This window comes from Mauremys mutica, chromosome 11 (genome assembly GCF_020497125.1).
Source record: "Mauremys mutica isolate MM-2020 ecotype Southern chromosome 11, ASM2049712v1, whole genome shotgun sequence".
Lineage (NCBI taxonomy): Eukaryota > Metazoa > Chordata > Testudines > Geoemydidae > Mauremys > Mauremys mutica.
This window is the reverse complement of record NC_059082.1, coordinates 55,853,693-55,879,037: the sequence shown is the minus strand read 5'-3', so window position 1 is coordinate 55,879,037 and position 25,345 is coordinate 55,853,693. Positions and strand designations below refer to the sequence as shown.

Genomic DNA, 25,345 nt, shown 5'->3' with positions numbered 1-25,345 from the left:
GGGATGCCCAGGTGCAGCATGGCTTACAGTGGCCTGTCAAATCCAAGGCCATGGTAGCCGTTTCTGTGCAGCGTGAGGGGCTGGTCTCTCTCTCTTTGACAGATAAAGCAGGATGTGGTGACCAAGGAATTCTGCCTTTTGCCTGCTGGAGCATCTGTCTGAGCAGAGAGCAGCAGGGCAAGCATTCTACAACCCTGATTAGGCTGAGACAGACACCCTCCTGGACTTGTCAGCATTCCTCCGGCTGCTTGTGGAGAAGATCTGCAACCGCTTAGAGCAGGGGTTCTCAAACTTCATTGCACCGTCACCCCCTTCTGCCAACAAAAATTACTACCAGGCCTGAGGAGTGGGGACTGAAGCCTGAGCCCGCCCAAGCCCCACTGCCTCAGGCCGGGAGGTCAAAGCCCAAGCCTGAGGGCTTCAGCCCCTGGCAGGTGGCCTGTAACCTGAGTCCCACTACCCAGGGTGGAAGCCCTCAGGCTTGGGCTTTGGTCCTGGGCCCCAACAAGTCTAAGCCAGCCCTGGCCACCCATTAAAATGGGGGTGTGATGCACTTTGGGGTCCCAACCCACAGTTTGTGAACTGCTGGCCTAGAGCACTGCAGTGAAGCCACCAAGCTGGCAGCAGGGGTGATGTGGCACTGGCCAGCTAATCCCTTTGCTGTGCAAACCGGAGAGGAAACTAACCCCACATAAAAACCTCTTCCAGCAACCGAGCACTACGCTGGGTTCGCTCTGATCGGGAACATGCTGTCTGTGCTTGTGGGAAATTGCCATTTACAAGCAATGATAGAAAAGAAGCTCCACCTGACTGCAACACTCCTAGTCCTCTGTTTCAAATCCACTATGGCTTTGTTTCTGTCAGGGAAGAAGAGGGCATTTAGAGTAGATTCACAGGCATGGTGGCTCAGATCCACGACCAAGAGCCTCCAGCATGTGGCCAACAGCATTACTACCCGCACGTGACATCATGGCAGATGCTGCAGCAGAGGGAGAGAGCAGTGGGTCCTCTTGGGACAGTCTGGAGGGCTTTCAATGTGCTACTGCTACAGTGAATGGGAGAGGTCTCCATGATCCCAGGAAAATAACCCCTAACTGAGACCCTCTGTCATACTGGCAAATACTCAGAGATGTGAGGCCAGCACTGCACCAACTTGCTGTCACCCACCTTCCCTCTCCACTGCAGAGTGTGTGGGCCAAGTGCCCGTTTAGTGTGGCACATGCTATCATGACATACAAGTGCACGTCTCTCCTGGGGAGTGTGGCAAGAAGTCTGTTCAGTTGGATGAATGATAAACAGCAATAAACCCTGCCAGAAGAGGCTGTGGGTGGGAGGAGGCGGCAGCGGCAAGTCTGGAGACAGCTTGCAGCCCTAGGTCCCCAACTGTGACATAGCTGCACTCGCATTCTCCAGCCCCACCCCCAGCCCCTTTCTCAGCAAATGCAGCATGTAGAGAGACTTAGCTCAGCATCTACCTCAAGCGACGCAGACAGACACATGTGACCTGTCATAGGGCTGTCACATGGAGTGATTTCATCATGTCATTTACTAATTGCAGTGGAGGGGTGCGGGTAGACACAGAGGGAGCAGGTCTAGCTCAGCCAACCATGCCCGTGTTGGATTAACAGGCTAACCCGGTCTGGGTCTCTGAATTTGTTTGCGGGGTTCTGATGGACACTCCCTTTTCTTAGATTTTCATTCAGTTCATGGTTCAAAACAAGGCTCTGGGCTGGTGTGAGTCACCAGTTTGTCTAGCTCCTTCTCCAGCAGTGCCTTCCTGGGAAGGGTGGGGGGGGGCATCTCCCATGTCCTCATGGCAGGGAGCACCCACCTCCAGACAGTGTTGGGGTCACTGCTGTGGGCAGGTCAGGCAGGGAGAGCAGCCCAGCTTCCCCCATCCAGCAGTGCAGCATGTGTTCTTCCATTAGCCCCCTGCCGCTCCCTCTCCTCCAGGGACTCCTCTCTCCTGGAGGGGCACCAGCTCTCAGGCAGTAGTGTCCAGTAATAGTACCTGCCAATCCTTCCACAGCAGCGCCTGGCCCCAACAGAACGTGAAGAGCAGCTGCTGCTTCTCCAGCAGGGGGACCTGAGACTGAGAGCTGCTCACTACCGTGGAAGCTGGGGCTGCCGGCAGGTGGTATCTGTACCCTCCGTACTCAGCCACGCACCTGTGTGTAACCCTTCTGCCGGGCCGAAACGATAGCAGCAAGGGCCGGGTTCAATACATAGGAGTCCCTTCCCCACAACATAATGCAAAACCAGCTCGAGCCCCCACCCAGTGACCTGGGAAAATCTTACATACACCCCTGGGCGCCTCGAGGAGGCAATACTTCCCCTCTTGCAAGCACAGAGTCTTGGTGTAGCAGAAAAGGTTTAATACATGATAAACAACAAGCATTAAATTGGGAAAATATCTCAGCTAGAGTTCATGGGTCAAACCATGAGCAAAGACCCACCCCAGCAAATTGGGCCATGTCCTTCTCTCGGGGCCCTTGAGTCCAGCAACCCCCAAATCACCCACAGTCCCAAAAGTCCCACAGTCCAAAAGTCTCTGTCCTGGGTCAGTGGAGCCCCAGAGTTCAAGAGTCTCTCTGCAGAGGTCCCCCTCCCCAGCCTGGGTAGAAAGGGGCACCTTACGTGGTTTCAGGGTCAACTGCCCTGCCTCTTCGTGGGGTTCTGCTTCCACTAGTCGTCCCTGCAAACAGCTCAGCTCCGCTTGCTCTGTGGGCTGCTCCGCTCTGCCAGCTGCTCTGGTCCACCAGCTGTCCTGTGAGCCACTCCAGCCGTCCTCGCGAGCTGCTTGGCTCCACTCACCCAGTGGCTGCACAAACTGCTCCACTCCGCTCTGCCAGCTGCTCTGCTCCACAGTATTGCTTCAGGCTCCCCCACTCATTAGCACAGTACTCAGTGCTCTCAGCTCAGCAAGTCCAGCTCTTCAGTGATTTCAGCTCTTAGTGATTCCAGCTCATAGCAGGAGAGCCCCAGTGCCAGTGAGTTCAGCTCAGTAACCTGTATCTAGATTCTTAAGGGAATCAAAAATTAACTCTGACATTCCACAGTGGAGAGAGACACAGGTAGAACTGGTGCTTCTGGCTCACACAAGCAGCCCGCACCACCCAGTACAGATATCTATCCACTGCTTCTCTCCTTTCAATGGGTTTTGGAACCCATGTGCCCCATCTAGCAAGCGCTATCCAGCTGACAATGAAACCCCCCATCACAAGACAATTTTGTAGTTCCCCATTTACCCCATCAGGGTGACATTTCATTCCTCCTGCCCCAATAACAACGAAATTGGGGCTCCCACAGCTGTGAAAATAACCATCCCATGCTGCTGTGTGGTATGCTAAGTGGGGTGGGAGTGCCCATGCAAATAACTGAAATGCTAATGCGAATACTTGAAACTTCCACTCTGCACTCCCCATAATCTACCACCAGATGTCAGGGTAGAGCTCATCCTGACTCTGCTTACATCTGTATGAAGCTGCTCTAATACAGGGTTCTCAGCCTTTTTCTTTCTGAAGCCCCCTCCCCAACATGCTATAAAAACTCCATGGCCCAGCTGTGCCAGAACAGTTTTTCTCCATATACAAGCCAGGGCCTGCGTTAAGGGCACACCACAGGGGCCCCTGCAAAGCTAAGTTGCTCAGGCTTCATCCTTGGGTGTTGGGGCTCAGGGCCCCGGGCTTCAGTCCTGCACAGCGGGGCTTTGGCTTCCTGTCCCAGGCCCTAGCGAGTCTGACACCAACCCTGCTTGCTCATGGACCCCCAGGGGGCCCCGGACCTCTGGCTGAGAATCACTGCTCTGAAGGGCCCAATGCTCTTGTCGCCAACTGCATAGCAGCCTCCTATAGAGGTTTCTGCATGTTCCTTCCCACACCTCCTTTCTTCTCTCCTGTGCCCCTGCATATGTATTGACCCCTTTCCTCAGCCCCTCCCTGGGATCAAGCAGTGTCACCCTGATCTGCCCCTAACAGCTGTGACCAAAGCGCACCCTTCTCTCCCACACCCACAAAACCCTATTTCCTTCGCCTATCATTTTTTAATGTAAACCTTTACAGTGTTTGGAAAATAGGGAAATTTTCAGTGCAAAATTAATGTTTGGGCAAAGTTTTGATGAGATGAAGCATCAGTGATTCTTGCAAGCTTGTGAGTGGCATGTGGAGCAGCTGTCAGTTTCCGTAAGGAGTGGAGCTGCCTCTCATCCCGCTGTGAGAAGCAGGGAGAGGGCACTGGGCTAGTGCTAGTGTTGATCAGAATGTGCTTTCGCAATGCACTCGTTCCCTAGTATCATGGAGACCTCTCTGCACAAGTGACAGGCTGTGATCTAAAGGTTAGAGAAGGGTTTTTCCTCTGGAAGGGATTGGAGCTTTGGGGTTTTATTTGCCAACTGATGTGGGTAGTCTCTGCAGCTGCATAGTGGTAAATGAGGAGAAGTGAATGTCTCAAACCTTGAGCCTGTCTGTGGAAAAGGGCATGCTGTGCTCCAGCTCTTTAAAGAGTAGGCGCCTAGGTGCTGCTGATGAACTCAACAGTTTCTAATGTGTACCGATCACCTACAGCACATGTTGTATTCCACCTTGGTTCATAGAGGACTGTTGGAATCCACCATGCAAGTGAGGCAGATGTTTAGCTCTTCCCATCTCTGTAACTTTCCTAATGCTGCCCAGGACAGCTGCTGTTTAAATCCTCAGTGATTTCTGCTTTCTGGAGTCGAGGGGAGAGGATAAGGGAACTGCTGCTCATTTTAAAAAACTCTTGGTTCATCAGGAAAGCTCTGAAAATAGCTTTGCTAGCACGGCTGCTGTTTTTCATCACCTGGTAAGCTGCACCCATTCAAACAAAATGTGCTTTCATCTAGCCAAATGCAAAATTATACCTCTAGGAACAAGGAAGGCAGGCCATGCCTACAGAATGGGGGACTGTATCCTCGAAAGCAGTGACTCTGAAAAGGGATCTAGAGGTCACTGTGGACAAGCAACTGAACAGAACCAGGCAGCGTGATGCTGTGGCAGAAATGGCTCATGTGATCGGTGGATGTATAAACAGGGGAGTAATGAGTAGGAGTAGAGAAGTGATTTTTACCATTTTAGGTGGCATCGGTGAGACCACTACTAGAACCCTGTGAACAGTTCTGGCATCCACGTGTTTAAAGAAAAGGGGAGTTTGCAGAAAGGAGAAAATGATTCGAGGACTGGAGAAAATACCATAGAGACAGACATTAGGCTACGTCCGTGCTACAAGCAAGGCATGCGATTGCCCTGCTCATGTACATATACTCGCGCTAGCTCTGATTGAGCTAATATGAGTATAAAAAGCAGTGTAGCTATAGCACCACGGGTAGTGGTGACAGAGGCATGACTGAGGTGTGCCAAGTACAAATCTGCCTGAACTTGGTGAGTATGTACTCGGCCATGTCAGCTGCCACTATATGTGCTACCACAGCTACACTACTCTTTTTTTCTTTCTTCCAGTCCTCTAGAACTTCTCCTCTATAACAAGTTTTATTAAACATTAACAAGCCACAGAGTCCCTTAGCCAAATTCTTTTAAATCTCTTGGCTGCAAGATATCAAAAGCCACAAATTTTAAAATGTTTAATTTCAGTAGCTGCTGTTTAACATCCTCCTTAGATACTGTTGGAATGGAAATATTTCATCATTGTATGATGTGAATATTTCATCCAGCTTATTTCCAAATACAGGATGGAAATATTTATTGAACACTTTTCTTTTCTGCATCTGCATTAACAGCTTTATAGATCTAGTTGGGAATTGTATCTATTTCCTGCCAAAATTTAATTTTTCTTCATTTTTGTTTAAAATTTCACTCAACTTTTTGTGCTTTCATCACAAAATTGAAAACCAAACACTGGTTAGCTTTTGAAACTTTCCAGGTTTTAAAAGCAAACAATGTTTAATAAAACCCTGCAAAATTTCAATGAAAATGGAAAATTTCTTGTAAAGGTTGCTGTTTTTAAAAAAAAATAAAAAAATAAAAAAAAATAGTATTTTAAATAAAAAAAATGATCTCTAGTGAAAAAGTTTGGACACACGTTACAATTTTACCATCTCAATCTAATAATGGACACACACTATTGCTAGCATTCCTTGTTTTTGATAATTTTTTTTTTTAATTCTGTTGTGTTCTTAACTTGACCAAGCATGGATTTTTTCCACTGGTACCTTTAGCATCCCTTATCAAATGGCTGCATTTCTTAAAAGTTTAATATAAATTAGAAGTTATCAGCATCTTTTCTATTTGTTATATTTTAATTTTTTTTATTTGCTGCTTTACCTTTCTCTCTAAAGTAGGATTTAAAAAAAAACTCATTTACCTTTCTTTGGTGATTATGGCTCTTTGGACATATAGTAAAATGTTCTTAAGTGACTATCATTTACATTTTTATTTTTACATTTATCCTCCTAGTTATCTGGTCCACTTAATACCCAAAGATCCCTGTTACTCACCCTGGCTGATTTATATGTTTTCCAAGTATCCCTTGTCTGTGTTTCATCAACATTTTACTGTCTTTTCCTTTCTTCATAATTCTTTAATCTTGTTTTCTCTCCTTTCCTTATTCAGTATAGTTTTAGAATTATAGAAGGTAAATAAAAGAAATCATAGCAATAGCAGTATTATAATTTGTTATTCTAGAACTTTCTGATTCTTCATTCTGATACTTTGCATTCTACTCAGAATCCTAGGAAACTGAATGAGTTAACATTTTACTATGGCTTGTGTAGCTAATTAATTACCATTAATAAACCCCACAGTAATTTTCGGGGTCTCTGCAGCATTTTGCTGTTTTCTTCTATTAGTATTACATTTTTGGTCTCAGTGTTTTTACTAGAGTAGTTAAAATTGCAAGAAAATGACTCAAAACCTTCACTCAGTATCTTTCAGCTGCCTGCACATTAATTATGTAATGTTAGGCTGAAATGGACTCTTCTCTATTACCTAGGACAGGCATGCCATCTCCGGATCTCTTACTAGCTATGCTATTGGTCCCCTCAGGGCACATCACATTCAAAGAGGCAATTACATTGGTTTGGTGGGTGGGTGCTTCGGAGGAGTGAAATCATCTTCTCTCTGTGGCTGCCTAAAGAAGAAAGGTCAAATACCCACTTCCCAGCCCGGAGATAAGCTTCCCTTTCAGAAACAACAAGCCTTTTAGTGTGGCTGAGGTAGCAAACGTGGAATCTGTTGCAGAAAGAATTTCATTTACAGTGATAAATGAGTGAGACAGGAAGAATCCCTGATTCAATGGCAGTGGCTCTGTGTGAGAGACGCTAACAAAACTGCAGTGGCAGCAGCCTGCTTTTGTAACCATGGGTGACAGTGGGGTTCAAGCTTTGCCTTCAGAAATGTTGCAGTAATCCAATGTATGAACAGCTAAGGGAGGCAGGGTGGAGGCCCATTGCTTAGTTTCTACCCTGGGCCCAGCGAGTCTAACACCGGCCCTGGATTTATGGGTGAATACAAACACCATGCATTGCACTTGGAAACAAAGGGGAAGCCCGTGCACCTCCCAGAGAAGAGGTATAATGTGTTCCTGCCAGGTACCCCAAGCAAGCAGGCTGTCTCCACTAGTTAGCTTCCAAATGACTGTCTTGGTTAGTTCCTTGCAAAGCACATAATGATAATTATCCACTGCTGAAGTGACAAAGCCATGGGTAGTTGTAGCTCAGTCTGCATCCAAAAGAAAAAGTTTCAACCTCTGGTCTAGCTGACATGGAAAAAGAGGATTGTTGGCCACTATTGCTTCCTTGTCATTCTGCCTCAGACAGACTTTCACTGTGCCTGAAGCATATCAGTTTGATGTAAGCCAGTTTCAACTAGCAATTTCAGGCTATTCTGCAGACCTGGGACAACAATGGTGTGGCATTAGAACCCCATCATGACCCCAGTCACAATATCCTGGTAATGCTATCTGGTAACCCTAATTCTAGGGTTAACATATACACACAATTTCAAAAGGGGCCTTTTATAGTTAGGAGCTAAGTTAGACCCCTTGCAAAAGCTTATATTACACAAGAAAGATCTTGGAGTCATAGTGGATGGTTCTCTGAAAACACCCGTAGCAGCAGCAGTTAAAAAAATCTAACAATCCTAGGAACAATTAGGAAAGGGATAGCTAATAAGACAGAAATGTCATAATGCCACTCTATAAATCCATGGTACACCTAGACCTTGAATACTGTGTTAAGGTCTGGTCACCCCATCTCAAAACAGATATCTTAGAATTGGAAAAGGTACAAAAAAGGGCAACAAAAATAATTAGGGGGTATGGAACAGCTTCAGTAGGAGAGATTTAAAAAGACAGACTTTTCAGCTTGGAAAAAAGATGAATAAAAGGGGATATGATAGATAGCTATAAAATCGCAACTGGCATGGAGAAAGTGAATAAGGAAGTGTTATTTGCTCCTTCACATAACACAAGAACCAGAAGTTGTGCAATGAAATTAACAGGCAGCGGCTTTAAAATAAATAGAAGGAAGACTTTTTCACACAACACATAGATAACCTGTGGAACTCATTGCCAGGGGATGTTGTGAAGACCAAAACTATAACAGGGTTCAAAAAAGAACTAGATAAGTTCATGGAGGATAGGTCCATCAATGGCTATTAGCCAAAATGAACAGAGATGTAGCCCCATGCTCTGGGTGTTCCTAGTGTGGCAAGGCACCTCCTTTATCTTGCCAGTGTCTGGCAATGGCAGGGTCAGCCTCACGTTGGGAGTGTTTGCCTTCCTGCTTCCTGTGCACCTGTGGCTGTGTTTTCAGGGTAGGCCCCAGTATCAGTCATGGGGGGTGATCATCAATCAAAAAGGAAACAGTCTTATAATCACAAAGGCATACCTTTTGCTGCCTCCTCAGTGGGGCAGGGTGTTGTCCTGTTGTTCGTCCTGGGGTGTCCATCCTTCCCCAAGCATGCACTCAGATTTGGCTGTTCCCCTCTGGCATAGCCTCTCAGCTTAGAAAAGCTTGTTTCCTTACTACCACTAGCCCAGCAGTAGCTTGTCTTATTCTCCCCAGAGGAGGGATTTTTAAAGGCCTGAGGCAGCCCTTAATTGGATTCAGGTGTCCCTAATTGACCTGAGGTAATCCCTTCTCAGCTTGTAGGAAAAAAGGGCCTTTAACATTCTAGGTAGGGTGACCAGATGTCCTGTTTTTAAAGGGATAGTCCTGTTTTTTGGGACTTTTTCTTATATGGGTGCCTATTACCACCCCCACGCCCCCCAACCACCACCACCACCTGTCCCGTTTTTTCACAGTTGCTATCATAGAATCATAGAATATCAGGTTAGAAGGGACCTCAGTAGGTCATCTAGTCCAACCCCCTGCTCAAAGCAGGACCAATTCCTAACTAAATCATCCCAGCCAGGGTTTTGTCAAAAACCTCTAAAGAAGGAGATTCCACCACCTCCCTAGGTAACCCATTCCAGTGCTTCACCATCCTCCTAGTGAAAAAGTTTTTTCTAATATCCAACCTAAACCTCCCCCACTGCAACTTGAGACCATTACTCCTTGTTCTGTCATCTGCTACCACTGAGAACACTATCTGGTAACCCTAATTCTAGGGCTAACATATTGGCTGTCCAGGACCCTCTTGTGGGCGTGGAGCCGCTGCTGCTGGGCCCAAGGTTCCTTTGCTTCAGACTCTCGTTTGGGCCAGATCCCCTGCCCCTCGCTACCTTGCCAGCCGGTGGACTCCCTGGTTGCTGCTGCTGCTTGGGGGGGCCTGATGGCCTGCTCCCCAGAGGGGGGAGTGAGGGACCCCACCACTGCTGTTGCCGCTGCCACCACCTGAGGGGTCCCTCCTGCCTGATTGCCAGACTGACTGTTGCTGGTGCCTGTGCTGCATGGAAGCCTGCTGATGCCTTGGGGAGAAAGAAGGAGACCTTGGCTGCTGGGGGAGCACACAGGAACTCTGCAGGACACCATGGAGGGGGCCTCCTGAAGGACTGAGTGACTGCTTCCATCTCTGCTCTTGTGGTGGGGGTAATAACTGTTGCTGTGGGGAGATGGACTGGGGGAGGGCTCTGCGCCACACCTCATCTGTTCCCCCTTGTCCCCACCACCACTGCTGCCCCCTCCACCACCACCAACCATCTGCCTCTGCTCCTTACTCTGGGACTCAGTAGCTTTCCTCACCCCTTTTCCACCACTTGGGCCTGTAGCGGCAGCACACACAGGCTGGGCTTTTGCAAGCACACATGGACCCCTGTGCCCCCTCCCTCCCCCTGGACTGACCCTTACCTCTCCTGATGCTTTTGGCTGGTGGCCTTCCCCATCCTCTGCCTTGCCCACCAACCTCCCTGCAGCAGTTCCCCCGTAACCCTTCTGCCCGTCAGAGTTGGCATCAAGAAGGGCGGGGTTCAGGACCTAGGGGTTCTGTTTCAATAACACAATGCAAAACCGGCTCGAGCCCCCACCCAGTGACCTGGGACAATTACATACCACCCCCCCGGGCAGTATAAGAGGCAATATTTCCCCTCTCACAAGCACAGAGTCTGAGTGTAGCAAAAGCCTTTTAAGAAAGGAGGGAAACAATGTGGCATTATGTTGAGGAAACACCACAAACAGGATTCATAACACAAATCATGAGCAAAAGACCCACCCCCAAGTAAGTCTGGCAGTGTCCTTTTCCCCTCAGGGTCTTAAATCCAGCAACCCAACAGTCACCCCACCCACAGTTGCTGACCTTGGTCAGTGCAGCCCCCCTGAATTCAGAAGTTCATCTGCAGAGCTTACCTCCCAGGCAGGGTGGACGTGGAGGGAGAAATGGGTGGGGGTGGGGGACATATCTTACATGCTCCGCTGCTCAGGTTGATGGCCAAGTGCCACGCATCTCCATGGGGTTCTGCTGCAATCTTCACCGCCAGATGCGCCTCTCCACCAGCTGTCCTGCTATCCACTCTGCTCTGCTATCCACTCTGCTCCACCAGACAGCCAGCCTGCTATCCACTCACTAACTTGCCTTAACCCCCCACACACACTTGACACAGCTCTCAGCTCTTACTAACTTCAGCTCCTTAGTGAGTTTAGCTAGTAGCAGAGAAGCCTAAGTGCTGGTGCACCACTAGCCCAAAGTAGATCTAATACTTAAACCTAGATATCAGAGATTTTAGCTCTGTAGCATGTAACAAGACTCCTAATAAGATCAAGGGTCAACATGGTGTTTAAAGCTCTCAGAAAGGGCTCTTACAATCTAATACAGATGTCTATCACCAGCCTTTTTAGTGCACAAGGCTTTGGAACCCATGTCCCTTGCCTAGAGGCTTTGGAACCTAGTCCCTCCATCATAAAATGCCAAGTATAGTTCTACTGTCCTTGATTCAGGATAACAACCCTTTATTACTCCTGCCCCAGTAACACAGAGACTGGGGATCCCACAGCAGCCAAAGTGACCATTTGGGCAGGCAGTCCCTCATGTTAGGCAGGGTGGGTGTGCCCATGCAAATGAGATCAGCCCCTGAAGGCCTTTTCCATGGCTCACCACCAGATGTCAGGGTAGAGCTCATCCTGACTCTGCTTACACCCCCCGTTTCCCCTTGCTACCTGCACTGCCTGCCCCTTGCTGCCCACCCCACCACCTTTTTTTTTTTGCCCTGGCCCCCAGTAGTTTCAGGTTGTTTGCCTGCCCCACTCTTTGCCCTTAGGAGTTTTGCTTCTTTGCCTGCCGTGCCCCGGTCCCTGGGTGACTGTTAGTTTGCCGACCCCACCCCAAGCCCTGAAGCTAGTCCTTTTGGTTAGCCTGTCCTGGCCCTGGCCTGTTTCCAGCCCGCTCCTTTTTCCCCTTGGCCTCCAGTATCCCTACCCCCCTTCGGCTGGCCCCTTGCTTCGTGTGCCCATGTCTCCCCCCCCCCCCCCGCACGTGCTTGAGCCTCTTTCCCCTTTCTGTTGAACTCACTGTTCACTCCCCCCCCACAATGATATTGTGGTCCTTCCCTTTTCCCCAGTGCAGCCGGAGGAGCCGGTAGTCTCACCGTGTGTCAGTGATAGCTCCCTCCTTCCCTGCCTTGAGAGGCCCTGTGCCTTCCCCCTCTCTCTTGGCGCCCTCCTCTTCTGCCTGCAGCTTATCAGGGAGGAGCAGTCGATCCTTCCCGTATGGAAATTGTATGGTGGGCCATGAACGCTCACGGAATTGTGGGTTGGGGTGTGGGAGGAGATGAGGGCTCTGGCTGGGGTGTGGGGCTCTGGGGTTGGGCCAGGGATGATGAGTTAGGGGTGCAGGAGGCGACTATGGGCTGGGGGTGGAGCAGGGGGGTTTGAAGTATGGGAGGGGACTCCGGGCTGAGGCAGGGGGTTGGAGTGTGGGAGTGGGTACAGGCTCTGGGCCGGGGGTGCAGGTTCGAGTGTGGGGCCATAAATGAGGGGTTCAGGGTACGTGAGGGGATTCTTGGCTGAGGCAGAGGGTTGGGCTGCGGGGGGGGGTGAGGGCTCCTACTGGGGGTGCAGAGTCTGGGGTGGGGCTGGGGATGAGGGGTTTGGGATGCAGGAAGATGCCCTGGGCTGGGATTGAGGGGTTTGAAGGGCAGGAGGGGGATCAGGGCTGGGGCAAGGTGTTGGGAGGGCGTTAGGGGGGCAGGCTCCAGGTGACGCTTACCTCAAGCAGCTCCCGGAAGCAGTGGCAAGTCCCCCCTCCGGCTCCTACAAGGAGGCACAGCGCCAGTCAGGTGGCTCTGTGTGTTGCTCAGTCTGCTGGCGCTGCCCCTACAGCTCCCATTGGCCGCATTTCCCGGCCAATGGGAGCTGCAGAGCCAGCACTTGGGGTGGGGGCAGCATGCGGAGCCCCTTGGCTGCCCCTATGTGTAGGAGGGAGAACTTGCTACTGCTTCCGGGAGCTGCGCGGAGCCACAGCACGCCTGGAGCGGGACAAGCCCCCAACCCCACTCCCCAGTGGGAGCTCGAGGGCTGGATTAAAAGGTCTGACGGGCTGGATGCAGCCCAAGGGCTGTAGTTTGCCCACCCTTGTTCTAGACCAATCAGCTCAGGCCATGTCTAAATCTTCCTGCCCCACATCTCTGAGACCCAGCTTTTCGTCTCTACCTGCACTGCTTGAACTTTCACCGAGGCCCTCTTCATGTCGTAGTGTGAGTACAGCAATATCCTCTTCGTAGCCTTGACAAATGCAATCTTGCCCCACTTACATCCATCCAAAATGCTACTGCGATGTTCATTTATCAGCCTCATCACTCCAACCACATCCCTGCTCTCTGCATATCCTTTCCCTGGCTTCCCCCTTCTCCGCTGCCTCAAAAACAAACTACCTTTTTCCCTTCTAAATAAACCCTACTGACCTATCCCATCCACCTATCATCTCTTATATGTGATCGAGCAGTCAACCCTCAGCTCCACTCTGCAAAGGAAGCAAGTCTTGAGTGCTCATTAGTCGTTTTCTTCTCTCCTGCCACCCCCAAAGGCCTGGGTTAAGCTCCCTGTTTACAAAGCCACCTCACTGCTTCTTCAAATCCCTCCTTAAAGCTCCTCTGCTATGATGGCTACAAAACAAGGGCTAGGCCAGGCTACTTGTGTACTATGACTTCTGCTTGTCACTGTGATCATAGCTAGCGTCTCACTGCTCCCTTATCCTCCTCTGCCTGTGTGTCTGAACCTACCTGTTGTTCTTTTCTTAGACTCAGACGGTAAACTCAGTGTGTGCAGAATGGGGTCCAGTCCCACCCTGACTGGGCTGCTGGGCACTACCCCCCAGTACTGCTCATGCTGCTGCTACTGCTACTAGCACCCTTTGAGGCACAAGGTTGGGCAGCCTGTAGGGCTGATCTCAGGAGCCATGCTGGCCCCTGCAGCCTCACCTAGGTTTCTATGCTGGTGCCAGTGCAAGGACGAATGAGAGTCTGTTATTGTCTGTATGACACTAACCAGAGCCCTCAGCAGGAAGGAATCAGGTAGGGAGGTGGCAGTGTAGCTAAGCCGCTGCAATAACACATCTGTCTACTGGTGTAGAGCAGAGCTGGCAAGGTCCTCATGGTATCTTCCAGTTTCTCCTCTTTCACCATTTCCAATGGTTTATTGATGCTCCCTCCCCAGCACATTTGAGTATTTCCAGGTACAGTGAAAAGAGACTTTTGCTGCTGGGTAAATTTCATGCAGCATTGGCCTTTTTTACATGGGCTTCTTCTGCAAAAAATGCCCCATCATTGTTATCACCAATTCTGCTTCACTGGCATTAGCTGAGGTGTGTGCTAGCATTGACCAGGCTCCTCCAGCCACTACTTCTGGGAGGCTTACTCTGAGCAGGAGGGGTTGAGTAACTCTGAGGTAGACAGAGAGCTAGGCTGGTGCAAAGGGAACACCCCCCACACAATCTTCCTTGGAATGCCCCCTGCCACAGGGAGGCTCTGTAGCACCCTGGTTGGAGCACCAGGTGCCAGGGCAGGCCTGTGCCCAGTGATCCTGTGCCCCTGCAGTGCATTGCGTAGTGGCCATTGCAGCAGGGGTACAACAGAAGACCTTACAACTCCTGAACAGGTGCAGCACAGACTGTATCTCCTCTGTCACCACCACAGCAGGAGCACTGGACCCTGGCAGTCAAAGGGTAAATTGCTTCTCCATAATCATGTTCTCAACTCCCAACAGAGGGAGGGAATGTGGGAGCTCACATGGGTGAGGAAACCTCATATCGATCTACTGAAAGGTCAGACCATGTGGGAGCAGTGCATGGTGGATGGGAAAGGTGGGCAGATTAATAGCTGGCTCTCGGTGCATGGTCTGTTAGTGCCTGAAGTGGGAGTGGCTGCAGTACCCATCGTTGGAAGTGAGAGAAGACAAAGCAAAACCAAATCAACTTCTGTCTCTTAAAATAAATCCTTTTCTTTTAAAGGTGAAAAATGTCGAAGTTTTATTGACCTTGCCCCGGCTTCTGAGAAAGGTAAGACATAACAATTGAGGCTTCTTCCTACTTGCCACTTTGCAGATATCGCTATTATTTTTTCATATTTCTTCAGTGCCATAACATGGAGTCTCATAAAAATGCAAGAGGCTCTTACAATAGAAATTATATGATAGCTAGACAAGAAAGGGAGTGGGGTGTAAAGCGAGGAAGAACATCCAATCAGCCCTTCCCTACCTCTGAGGCAAGTGTTTATGTGGGAGTTTTGCAAGGTCTTGTGTAGTGTTCTCTAGATGCATCTCCTCCTGAGGAAACCCATTGCTTTCCAGGAAGTCAAACTATAAACCACAGCCCAGAAACAACTTCTTAATCCCCAGCAATGGAGGAGAGGAGCAGCACATTTGTGTTGTTTTCATAGGCCAGAAAGATTTGCATGAAAAGCAAGCAGCAGTGTTATAGGCATTATTGTTCATTAAATAGTGGTTGTGGGAGGTTCGCTTGCTTGTTTGTCTGAGAGGCAGAGAAATAAAAGATGAGTCAACAGCACCGAGAAGGGACTGGCTGTAAAGATCTTGTTCAACCTGATATATGGAGTTCTGGTTTGTCAATTTCTTCAGTATTTCAAAATCTCCTTCTCCAGCTGGTGAATATAGCTGAACCACTCATTAATAGTGGTCATAGTGTAATTAAATGTAATATTACTGTGGGGGGAATACATACCCACCCCAGAAGCATTAAAGTTAAAAACAGGGAACACCAGAAAACTGAGGAGGCTATTTAAGTGGAAATTAAAAGGAACAGTCACAAGAGTGAAATCCCTGCAAACTGCCTGGAAACTTTTTAAAAACACCATAATCAAGGCTTAAGCTATATGTATACCCCAAATAATAATAATAAAAAAAATAGCAAAAAGACCAAAAAAATGCTTCCATCGCTAAACAGAGTAAAAGAGGTGGTTCGAGACAAAAAGGCATCTCTTAGAAATTGGAAGTAAAATCCTTCTGAGGAAAATAGGAAGGAACATAAACTGTCACAAGTCAAGAGGAAACATATAATTAGGCAGATCAAAAAAGAATTTGAAGAGCAACTAGCAAAAGACAAAAACTAACAGCAAAATTATTTTAAGTACTTCAGAAGCAGGAAGCCTATTCAACAGTCAGGGGGTCCTGGTCTCTTAAGGCGCTAAAGGAGCACGCAAGGAAGACAAGGCCATTGTGGAGCAGCTAAATGAATTATTTGCATCAGTCTTCTCTGCAGAGGATATTGAGGGAGATTTGCACACCTGAGCCATTCTATTTAGGTGAAAAATCTAAGGAAATGTCTCATCTGAGGTGTCAATAGAGGAGGTTTTGGAACAAATTGGTAACTTAAACAGTAAGAAGTCACCAGGCCCAGATGGTATCACCTAAGAGTTCTGAAGGAACTCAGATATGAAATTGGAGAACTACTGACTGTGGTATGCAATTTATCACTTAAATCAGCCTCTGTACCAGATGACTGGCAGATAGCTCATGTTACACCAATTTTTTTAAAAGGCTTCAGAGGTGATCCCTGCAATTACAGGCCAGTAAGCCTGACTTCAGTACCAAGCAAATTGGTTGAAACTATAGTAAAAAAACAAAAAACAAAAAACAACACAACCCAGAATGATCGGACATGCAGATGAACATGATCTGTTGGAAGAATCTCCACCGCTTTTGTAAAGAGGAATCACGCCTCACCAACCGATTAGAATTCTTTGAAGGGTCAACAAGCACATGGGCAAGTGCGATCAAGTTGATACTGTATACTTGGACTTTCAGAAAGCTGTTGACAAGGCTCTTAAGCAAAGTGGGTAGTAATGGAATAAGAAGGAAGATCCTCTCATGGATCAGTAACTGGTTAAAAGACAGGCGACAAAGGGCAGGAATAAAAGGACAGTTTTCACAGTGGAGAGAGGTAAATAGTGGTGGGGGAGGAGGGGCAAGAAGCTGTACTGGGGCCTGTTCTTTTCAGCATATTCATAAGTGATCTGGAAAAAGGGGTAAACAGTGAGGTTGCAAAGTTTGCAGATGACACAGAATTACTCAAGATAGTTAAGTCCAAAGCAGACTGCGAAGAATTACAAAGGGATCCCACAAAACTGGGTGACTGAGCAACAAAATAATAGATGAAATTCAATGCTGTTAAGTAAAAAGTAATTGGAAAACAATCCCAGCTATACATACAAAATGATGGAGTCTAAATTAGCTGTTACCACTCAAGAAAGAGATCTAGGAGTCACTGTGGATTGTTCTCTGAAAACATCTGCACAATGTGCAGCAGCAGTCAAAAAAGCTAACAGAATATTAGGAGCCATTAGGAAAGGGACAGATAGTTTCTATTTTATCATAATGCCACTATATAAATCCATGGTACACCCACAGCTTGAATACTGTGTGCAGTTGTGGTCACCCCATCTCAGAAAAGAGGTATTAGAATTGGAAAAGGCACAGAGACGGGCAATAAAAAACCATTGGGGTATGGAACAGCTTCCATATGAAGAGAGATTAAAAAGACTGAGACTGTTCAGCTTGGGAAAGATACTGAAGGGGGATATGATAGAGGTCTATAAAATAATGACTGGTGTGGAGAAAGTGAATAAAGAAGTGTTATTTACCACTTCACATAACACAGGGGTCATCCAATGAAGTAAATAGGCAGCAGGTTTCAAACATACATAAGGAAGTACCTCACATAATGCACAGTGAACCTGTGGAACGTTGGAACCTGTGCCAGAGGATGTTGTGAAGGACAAAAATATAACTGGGTTCAAAAAAGAATTATTAATGGAGGATAGATCCATCAATGGCTACTAGACAAGATGCAGCCCCATGCTCTGGGTGTCCCTAAATGTCTGACTGCCAGAAGCTGGGACTAGACGACAGGGATGGAACACTTGGTAATTGCCCTGTTCTGTTCATTCCCTCTGAAGCCTCTGGTACTGGACACTGTTGGAAGACAGGATACAGGGCTAGCTGGCCTATTGTTTGAGCCAGTCTGACTGTTCTTCTGTAATATAAAGTGATTTAGACTGTTTTCCCTGGGGTCCTCACACTAATTTACATATACTTCTGCCCATCCCACCATCAGCTGGATTTGAACCCCCACCACACAGGTGCATAACACAGTCCTGAATTACCCCAGGTCTAGGAGTAACTGAGGTACTGGAGGAGGGGAAGGGAAATAAAGGAGAGCAGCCCATAGCCCACAGAAGGAGCTAGAGCATGCACTTCATTGCTGGGTTAGATAACTATTTGTGAACTGGCACTAGACTACTGGGTAGCAGGATTCCTGGGTTCTGGCTCTGGGAGCAGAGTATGTGACTGCTCTGAGTGCTGGCAATACAACATCTGTTTGGGAAGGGTGTTGTATCTACAGAAGCTACCTGACACAGAAAGGAATTCTGCCTTTTTGATATGTTCAAGTTCCTAATGGTCTTGCTGTGCTGGACAGAGTCTGCAATGAACATCAGAGACCCTCTTTGTATTCTATGTCCAAGCAATGAGTTTTGAATTTTCATTAGCATTCTTTGAAGATATTTTGAAGCAAAAGGTTTTTGAAGATGGAGCCCAAAGGTTGTCTGTGTCCACGTGGACATGATCATGTCCCAGGACAGACTGGTCAAACTTGATGCATTTAAAACATAATGGCTAGGCAATCTTTCTGTGTTTGAGCACAGCTTTGCTTTGTCCGAGATAAATGCCACAGGTTGTCCAAGACGAGACAAATGCCACAGGCTGGCCAGTCTGTAATAATGCTGTGTTCACTGGCTTCACATTGAATAGTTACAGGTTCCTTTACATCATTACATTTTAGGACTCAATTATTTAGCCACTAAATTTTTGATCTGTTTGAGTCATCTTGTTGTGGGCACACTTGGGGCAGGGGGCAGAACAGGAAGAGAGAGGGTGGGGGTAGGGCCTCAGGAGAAGGGGTGGAGTGGGGATGGGACCTGGAGTGGAGCAGGGGTCGAGCACCCCGCAAGGAAAGGGCAAAGTTGGAGCTGTTGTCTGGATCAGTTTCTATTTTATAAACTTTATTAAAATTCTTAAATTAACTAAAATAAAAATCAAGGAAATATATCACCATAGCTAAGCTATTATTAGTACTAAATTAAGAATAAAACACTATCAGAACAGAATCAAATCCAGAAAGCAAACAAGAGAGTCTCAATATTAGGTTGGAATGAAATCACCAAATGAGTATTAAAAATATAATCAGTGCTTATATAAACTCTAAGAGATAGCACAAGAAGGTGGCCGCCCATTTGGTTATAAATTCTAACTAGCAAATTTTACCAAAAAAATCAAATGTATCATTTGCACCTGGTTAACAATGAAACCAAATTCTTATAATCTTAGCCACAGCTTCACAGTCAATTATACAGTTTCCTTCTTAGACGTCAGTTCTTATGTGGGGGGCTGACCCTTTCTTCCTCTCCCACAGATATTATAATACACACTTTAACAGAACACCATTACTAAGCAGAAGTTTAACAACCCTTATTTACTAGACATTACAGAGGACAATCTCAAAGTCTCAAGTATTTTAGGCACAGAAGACAGTCTACTGAGTATCTTTATGAGACAATATTTAGAGCTGTTAACAGCTGGGACACTTCACTTTCCGGCATCTTCCCCATGTGGGCTTTTTGCTCTCTCTCTCTCTCTCTCTCTCTCTCAATAAAAAGGGGGCTAGGGCATCTCCCAGCTAATAAAAAAGACAAAAATAAAAAAGGGAAAAGTATGATATTTAAAATGAGATAGAGGCTTCACAGACTCTCCAGAGCTCTCTGTCTTCTGGACTCACACCCAGAGTCACTTCCTGTGCCTCTAGGCTATGTCTGCACTTTAAAGTGTACACAGTTACTTGTCCATGTACTGCTGGAGCATGTACTCTCTACCTGCACCACATGGCCATAGATGCTGTACTGGGTATGGGTATATGCTGTGCACTGTTGAGTGCCCTCATCCACACTGCACCTATTCGCTACACAATGTTAATGGTAACATTTCAGGAGCAGTGTCCTGGAGTTCTGTGCATCACAGGAGACATTCTAGGAACTGCCTTGCTTCATGTTGCTGGAACTGTACCTTCATGCATTTGACAACGGTACCTCTCTGTCATCTCTCCCTTCTGCCAAACTGCATTGGAGTCATGGAGCAAGTCTATGATGACGTCGTTCTTCTCCTGCTCGTGGGACAAGTGTTCGTGCAGTGCAGTACTAGTTACTGGACAGAATCAGTCCAGAAAGATTTCAGATGGTGAAGATGGCTGACCCAGAAGAGGAATGAAAATCCATTTGGGTCCCATTGAACAGATGTTTTCAATGCCAGGATTGCAATGGTATGCTTGCAGGTGGATTGCTGCTTCTGGCCCTGGAGAATCAGCATGGCGTGGTGGGTCCACATTGTCTTGGACTCCGAGGAGGATGACTAGTGGCTGAAGAACTTCTGAATGAGAAAGCAGGAATTCACTGACTTGTGCAAAGTGCTTGCCCCAACCCTCCAGGGTCAGGCCTCTCATATTTGGAAACCTATAGAACAGAAGCATGTGGCTATCACCCTTTGGAATCTGGCAACATCTGACAGCTATCAGTCTGTTGTAAACCAATTTGGGAAGTCAACTATTGGGGCATTTTACCAGGCTATATCAATACTGAAATCTACACACGAGTCGTAAAAGCACCACTCACTGTTACATATCTCCCATTATTTTACTTTTGTTTCCTCTCTGTATTTTCACAAATTATTAACAAAGACATAAAGATGTGTCAGTTAAATTCTTTTCTGGTTTTCATTGTGGTGCTTTGGTTGCAACAGTTATTTCACTGCTTACTTCATTGTCAAGGTAGCAAATTCATGAGTGGGGGTCCTGGAAAGGTTTGGTGCAGGGATGATGTTGTTTGCAGTTCCATGGTACCAGATTTTTAATAAATCACCATCATGAGCTGTGAATTCTGCTACTCCCTTCCCAACCTCTGGGAAGTATCATGATTATACTCAGAAAACAAGATGCGCACACAAGGGAAGTGAATAGACATTTTTAGTTACATCCCCAGAGCAAACTTTTTTTTAAAAAACAGAAACAAATGAACCAAACAAAAAAAACATCCCAGAGGAATGGGCAAACATTAATGTCTGTGGAAATGTCTTCTTGCTCTTCCCCTCCCCCCGATAAAGGGCAGGTGGAAGGGGACAACTGTGGATTATGGTGCAGGGGGACAAACAGGGAATCTCTGTGCGAGGTTTGGGGGCTGATCCAAGGCTGGGCTACAGGGACAAGATGGAGCCCATTGTTTCCCTCCTCCATGCTCTGGGGAGTTCCCCTGAGAGGGGTTTCAGATGCTAGCAGAGTATATTGTGGCTGGTGTCCAGCATGCTCCTCCCTGGTGGGTGGGGTTCAGTGGTGAGCTGGAGCCGGTTCCCACCGGTTCCCAAGAACAGGTTGCTAAAATTAGATCTCCATGGAGAACCGGTTGTTAAAGGGCCAGGAGGTGAGCAAAGAACTCCAGTCCATGGGCCGGACCATCCTGTTGCTCCCAGGATTCCCAGCTGGGGAGGCTGAGGCTTCCTGGGCCCCTCCTCCGCTTCCCCCCAGCTGCAGCTTGGCCAGCCACCGGCACCAGCTGGGCAGCTCAGCTGAGCTCGGGAGTTGTCCTGCTGCTGCTTTTTGAATGGCCCGGCAAGGTGTGTGTGGGGGGGGATGCTGCAAGCTCCAGGGCTGGCCAGAGGGGAGGGGAGGGAGCAAGTGGGGCAATTGGCCCAGGCCCTGCAGGGGCCCCCGGCCCCACGAATATGTCTCCCCCCCCACCCCGGCCCCTCCCCTGCCCCCCTCTTAAATCAGAACTTTTTATAGGGAACCGGTTGTTAAGATTTTGGCAGCTCATCACTGGTGGGGTTGGAATTCACTGCCTCAGCTGCAGCCTGGGCATCTGAGGGAGGAGGAGTAGAAGTGAGAGATGCTGCCTGTTCCAGGAGAGGAGTAGCAGCAAAGCAGCGGGTGAGCCCCAAAAGCATTCTACCACCAGTTGAACTAGGCACTGCATGCGTGCACGCACCCATTCCCTGTGGCCACGCTCCCATTGCCTGGGCTGTCTCTCCATTTACAGGAATGCTTCATCCTAGCCAAAAGCCTGATCCTCCCTTGCCCTAAGTCAGTCCAGCTGCTCTTGACTCCTTCTGTGTATGCCAACAAGCAGGTCCTCCAGAGTCCTTCGACATCTTCCTCTGCTGTCTCTGCAGTGCCACTGCTGCCTTCCCAGCGGAATGGGTTCCCTGTTGGTATCAGAATGGACTGCCGAGTGAAACAGACAGCTAGTATTATATTTCATTTCTCCTTTGACAGAACCTAAGAAATGCCCCCATAATGTAGGCCTGAAGGCCACAATATTGATAGTTTTTAGCAGCCCAGGAGTGCAGCTGTTACAGCCTCCTTTCTTCAGATTACTTTTGCAGCCCATGAGGAAGGAGCGGAGGGTAAATATATACCTGTATTACTTATATTCAAATGTTGTAATGCGTACAGTGCATCAAGTGTCCTGTTGGGGTATGGTCAGTTCCCTCAGGGGTAATGTTACCAGTCACCCTTTTCTTCTTTAAAGGCCGGCCATCACTTAGAGAATACAGCAGTTTTGAAAGCATCGGCATGGAAAAGAGGACTGAGGAGGGCACCCGGCCACCAGTGCCAGAGAGATGTTTCTGCTACTGATGACTTCTCTACATACGGCTGAGTGGAGTGGTTTGGGGAGCTACAAAGATGGACCAAGCACATTTGCGCAGTCCTTAAATCTGAAGAACCAGCTTAAATTTCTGCTACTGCAAAAATTTGCTGAATTATGCTTACAGGACTGGGTGGCAATTTGAGAGGAAACTGTATTCTAAGCTAGCAGATTGATTTCCTATGGAAGAGGAACAGAGAATCACAAAGAATGGCCACCAACCCCACCTGCATTGCCAGAGACTCTGGCCCCTGTGTACAGCGAACAGCACTGAAAAAGATAGGGAAACAGAGATGCACTGGAAGTGTATTTTCTCCCTTGAACTTCTGGATTAACACCGCAAGCCAGTCACATCTCCATGGTTAAGAGACACAGCATTGTGTCTATGGAACCACAGGAGCAGGTGCTTCTCCCAGCATCTGCAGAATGGCTCAGTGTGGTGACGGAGCCCAGGGACTGGGACTGGTACATAACATTTGCAGTGGTCACAAGGAGAATGGACCACTCTGACTTTCCTTGGACAACCTTTTCCCTTCCTGGACCTAGGCAGGCCGACACACAAGCTCCCAACCACCCCCTCCCCCTTTCCATGCAGTTCCCATTCATAAGGGGAAGGAAAGATGGGCATGGGGGGGCTGGGGGAGGGATGATGTTGGGTTTTTGTCACCACCATAACTGTTCTTTCCCCACTCAGGGCCGCTTAAAACCAATGCCATCCTTCTTCTCTCCCTCTTTCCCACCACCTCCCCGGTTCATGCAGCCAAGGAACTATCACAGTCGTGCTGGGCAAGTAATGCACCGGCACAGGGCAGAGTGACTGCTTGTTAATACTCTGGTATAGCTTGTGCTAAATGCTTTGCAGTGGTTCATGGGATTTCAATAAAATCATGGATCTACAGCTGTGTCTTGCTCAGGGACAATGCTGGGGTGAAGCCTGGGGGGGGGATATGGTGACCGGGCTAGCTTCCAGGCGTGTATTACTGGCACAAGAGGGGATAGATCCAGGGAGCATGAGGGTGTATTATAAACTTGCCAGCCTGAGATTCCTTTTCCTGCCATGGCTTGGGGCCCTCCTAAATAATTCCCTACCAGGTCTGCCAGGTAGAGGTGCAGAGTAACATGCTTCTCTTCCTCCAGGTCTTCTGGGACTTCCTTGGAGTCTTCCTCCATGATCCTTGATGCCGCCTTGCCCTGCCCCTCATTGGCATCCTGTCGCATAAGGAGGCTGGTAGGGTTGAGGAGGGGGTTGTGACTGAATTCAGGCTCACTGCTTGCAGTTCTGGAGAGCATCCAATTCAGCTCATCTACAAGGGCATGTGCTAGGTCCCTTTCCAGAGCAATTGTTTCAGTCCTTAACCCTCTGGTACCTGAGCATGAGATGATTCATGCACTCTCATCTCTGGGACAAAGTCTGGTTCTTGCCACCTCCTCCAGAATCTGTAAAATCTCCCGAGACAGGAGAAAGTTCCTGCCAGTAAAGAGGAAGTCATAGAGAAGGGTATATTCTGCCCATGCACTGATCAGCACACGAGTGGGCTCCAGAGACCAGGCAGAAGCTCTTGATCGCAGGTGCTGAGCAGTCCAGTTCATGGCAGAACTGAAAGTGCCAGTGGTGCTGGAGCACTTAATCGTGGGGGTGCTGAAACCCAGCCCCCTTACCCCTGCCCACGCACACCCCACAGAGCGGAGGCCAGGAGCAGGGCCATGTCTCCGGGAGGGGGGCACCCAGACAGAGGTAAGGGGGCTGAGGCTGAGGCCACAGCAGGGGTGCAGGGCTGGGAGTAGCAGGGGCACAGGCATGGGGCTGGGACCCCACATGCAGGGCCAGGAGTGGAGCCCCAGCACCCGCTGCACTCCTAGTTCCTGCACCTATGGAAGGTGCTCAGTTCAGGTCGCTAGTACCTCTGGCAACAGGAGATCAAGGACCTTTCTACCTTTGAGCAAGGGCCAGGCAGCAAAGGGATCAATGCACTGTGAGTATGGCCCTGGAGGACTATTGATACCCGTGACCTAGTACATGTGCTTTGCACCCATCCACATTGCACTGTAGAACAGATACGGGGCCATGCCACAGCAAAGCTGAGTACACACCCACACACCTCATGCATGCTAGCTTTCGTGAACTAGACTGTCCTTCAGGAATGTGCTTCAGGGATTCAGATGTGGACAGTAGGGGGTTTATGGCACAACACCACAAGTGGAACTGTGTACACTCAAACGTAGACACACCCCTAAAGAGACAGTGCAATTAGGCAATTACTAACTGCAAGAATACAATTCTGAGACACTGACAGACAGGCCACCTATATATGACCCATAACAACCTAACAGGAGGCATTACAATTTTTAATCAAGATCATCTACTTGTATGTACATTTCAAAGAGATGTACTAGACTAGCAATCAACTCATTCGTTTGTAGGAATAATTTCAAGAGTAATTGTCTATGTTTACTTATATCTTGTTAGAAGTTTAACAATGTAACCAGATTAGCTTGTAGATGCTAATCCCCTTCCATGTCTTAATTGCCTTAATTATATATGCGGCTGTGTCCAGTTAATATTAAGATCAAAGATGTAAGATACTGCAGGAAACTAATAATATTATCTAGATTGCCTTCAGCGTAACTATGTTAAAATGAAGTGCCGGCTAATTGCCTCATGTGAATTAATGTAATGACGGAACCAGAAGGGTACGGAGAAGTCACCTACTACAAGACAGGCCCAACAAAGAAAGTAACAGAACAC

At 48.0% G+C, this 25,345-nt stretch overlaps 1 protein-coding gene and 1 long non-coding RNA gene across 7 annotated transcripts in view; one reads left to right on the top strand and one right to left on the bottom strand.

Moving 5' to 3' along the window:
• GSG1L (GSG1 like) overlaps positions 1-25,345 on the top strand; it is a 127,127-nt gene that overhangs the window by 21,240 nt on the left and 80,542 nt on the right. For 5 of the 6 annotated variants that reach the window (XM_044980692.1, XM_044980691.1, XM_044980694.1 and 2 more), the window contains exon 2: positions 14,850-14,897. The exons of the other annotated variant lie outside the window; for it this stretch is intronic. In XM_044980692.1, the coding sequence (XP_044836627.1) occupies positions 14,850-14,897 (48 nt within the window). The remainder of the gene's footprint in view (positions 1-14,849; positions 14,898-25,345) is intronic. 6 annotated transcript variants of the gene reach the window in all.
• The window catches only part of LOC123344455, a 51,450-nt gene continuing 45,907 nt past the window's right edge, over positions 19,803-25,345 (bottom strand). Inside the window, exon 5 of the long non-coding RNA XR_006572558.1 lies at positions 19,803-20,332. This is a non-coding gene — a long non-coding RNA (uncharacterized LOC123344455). The remainder of the gene's footprint in view (positions 20,333-25,345) is intronic.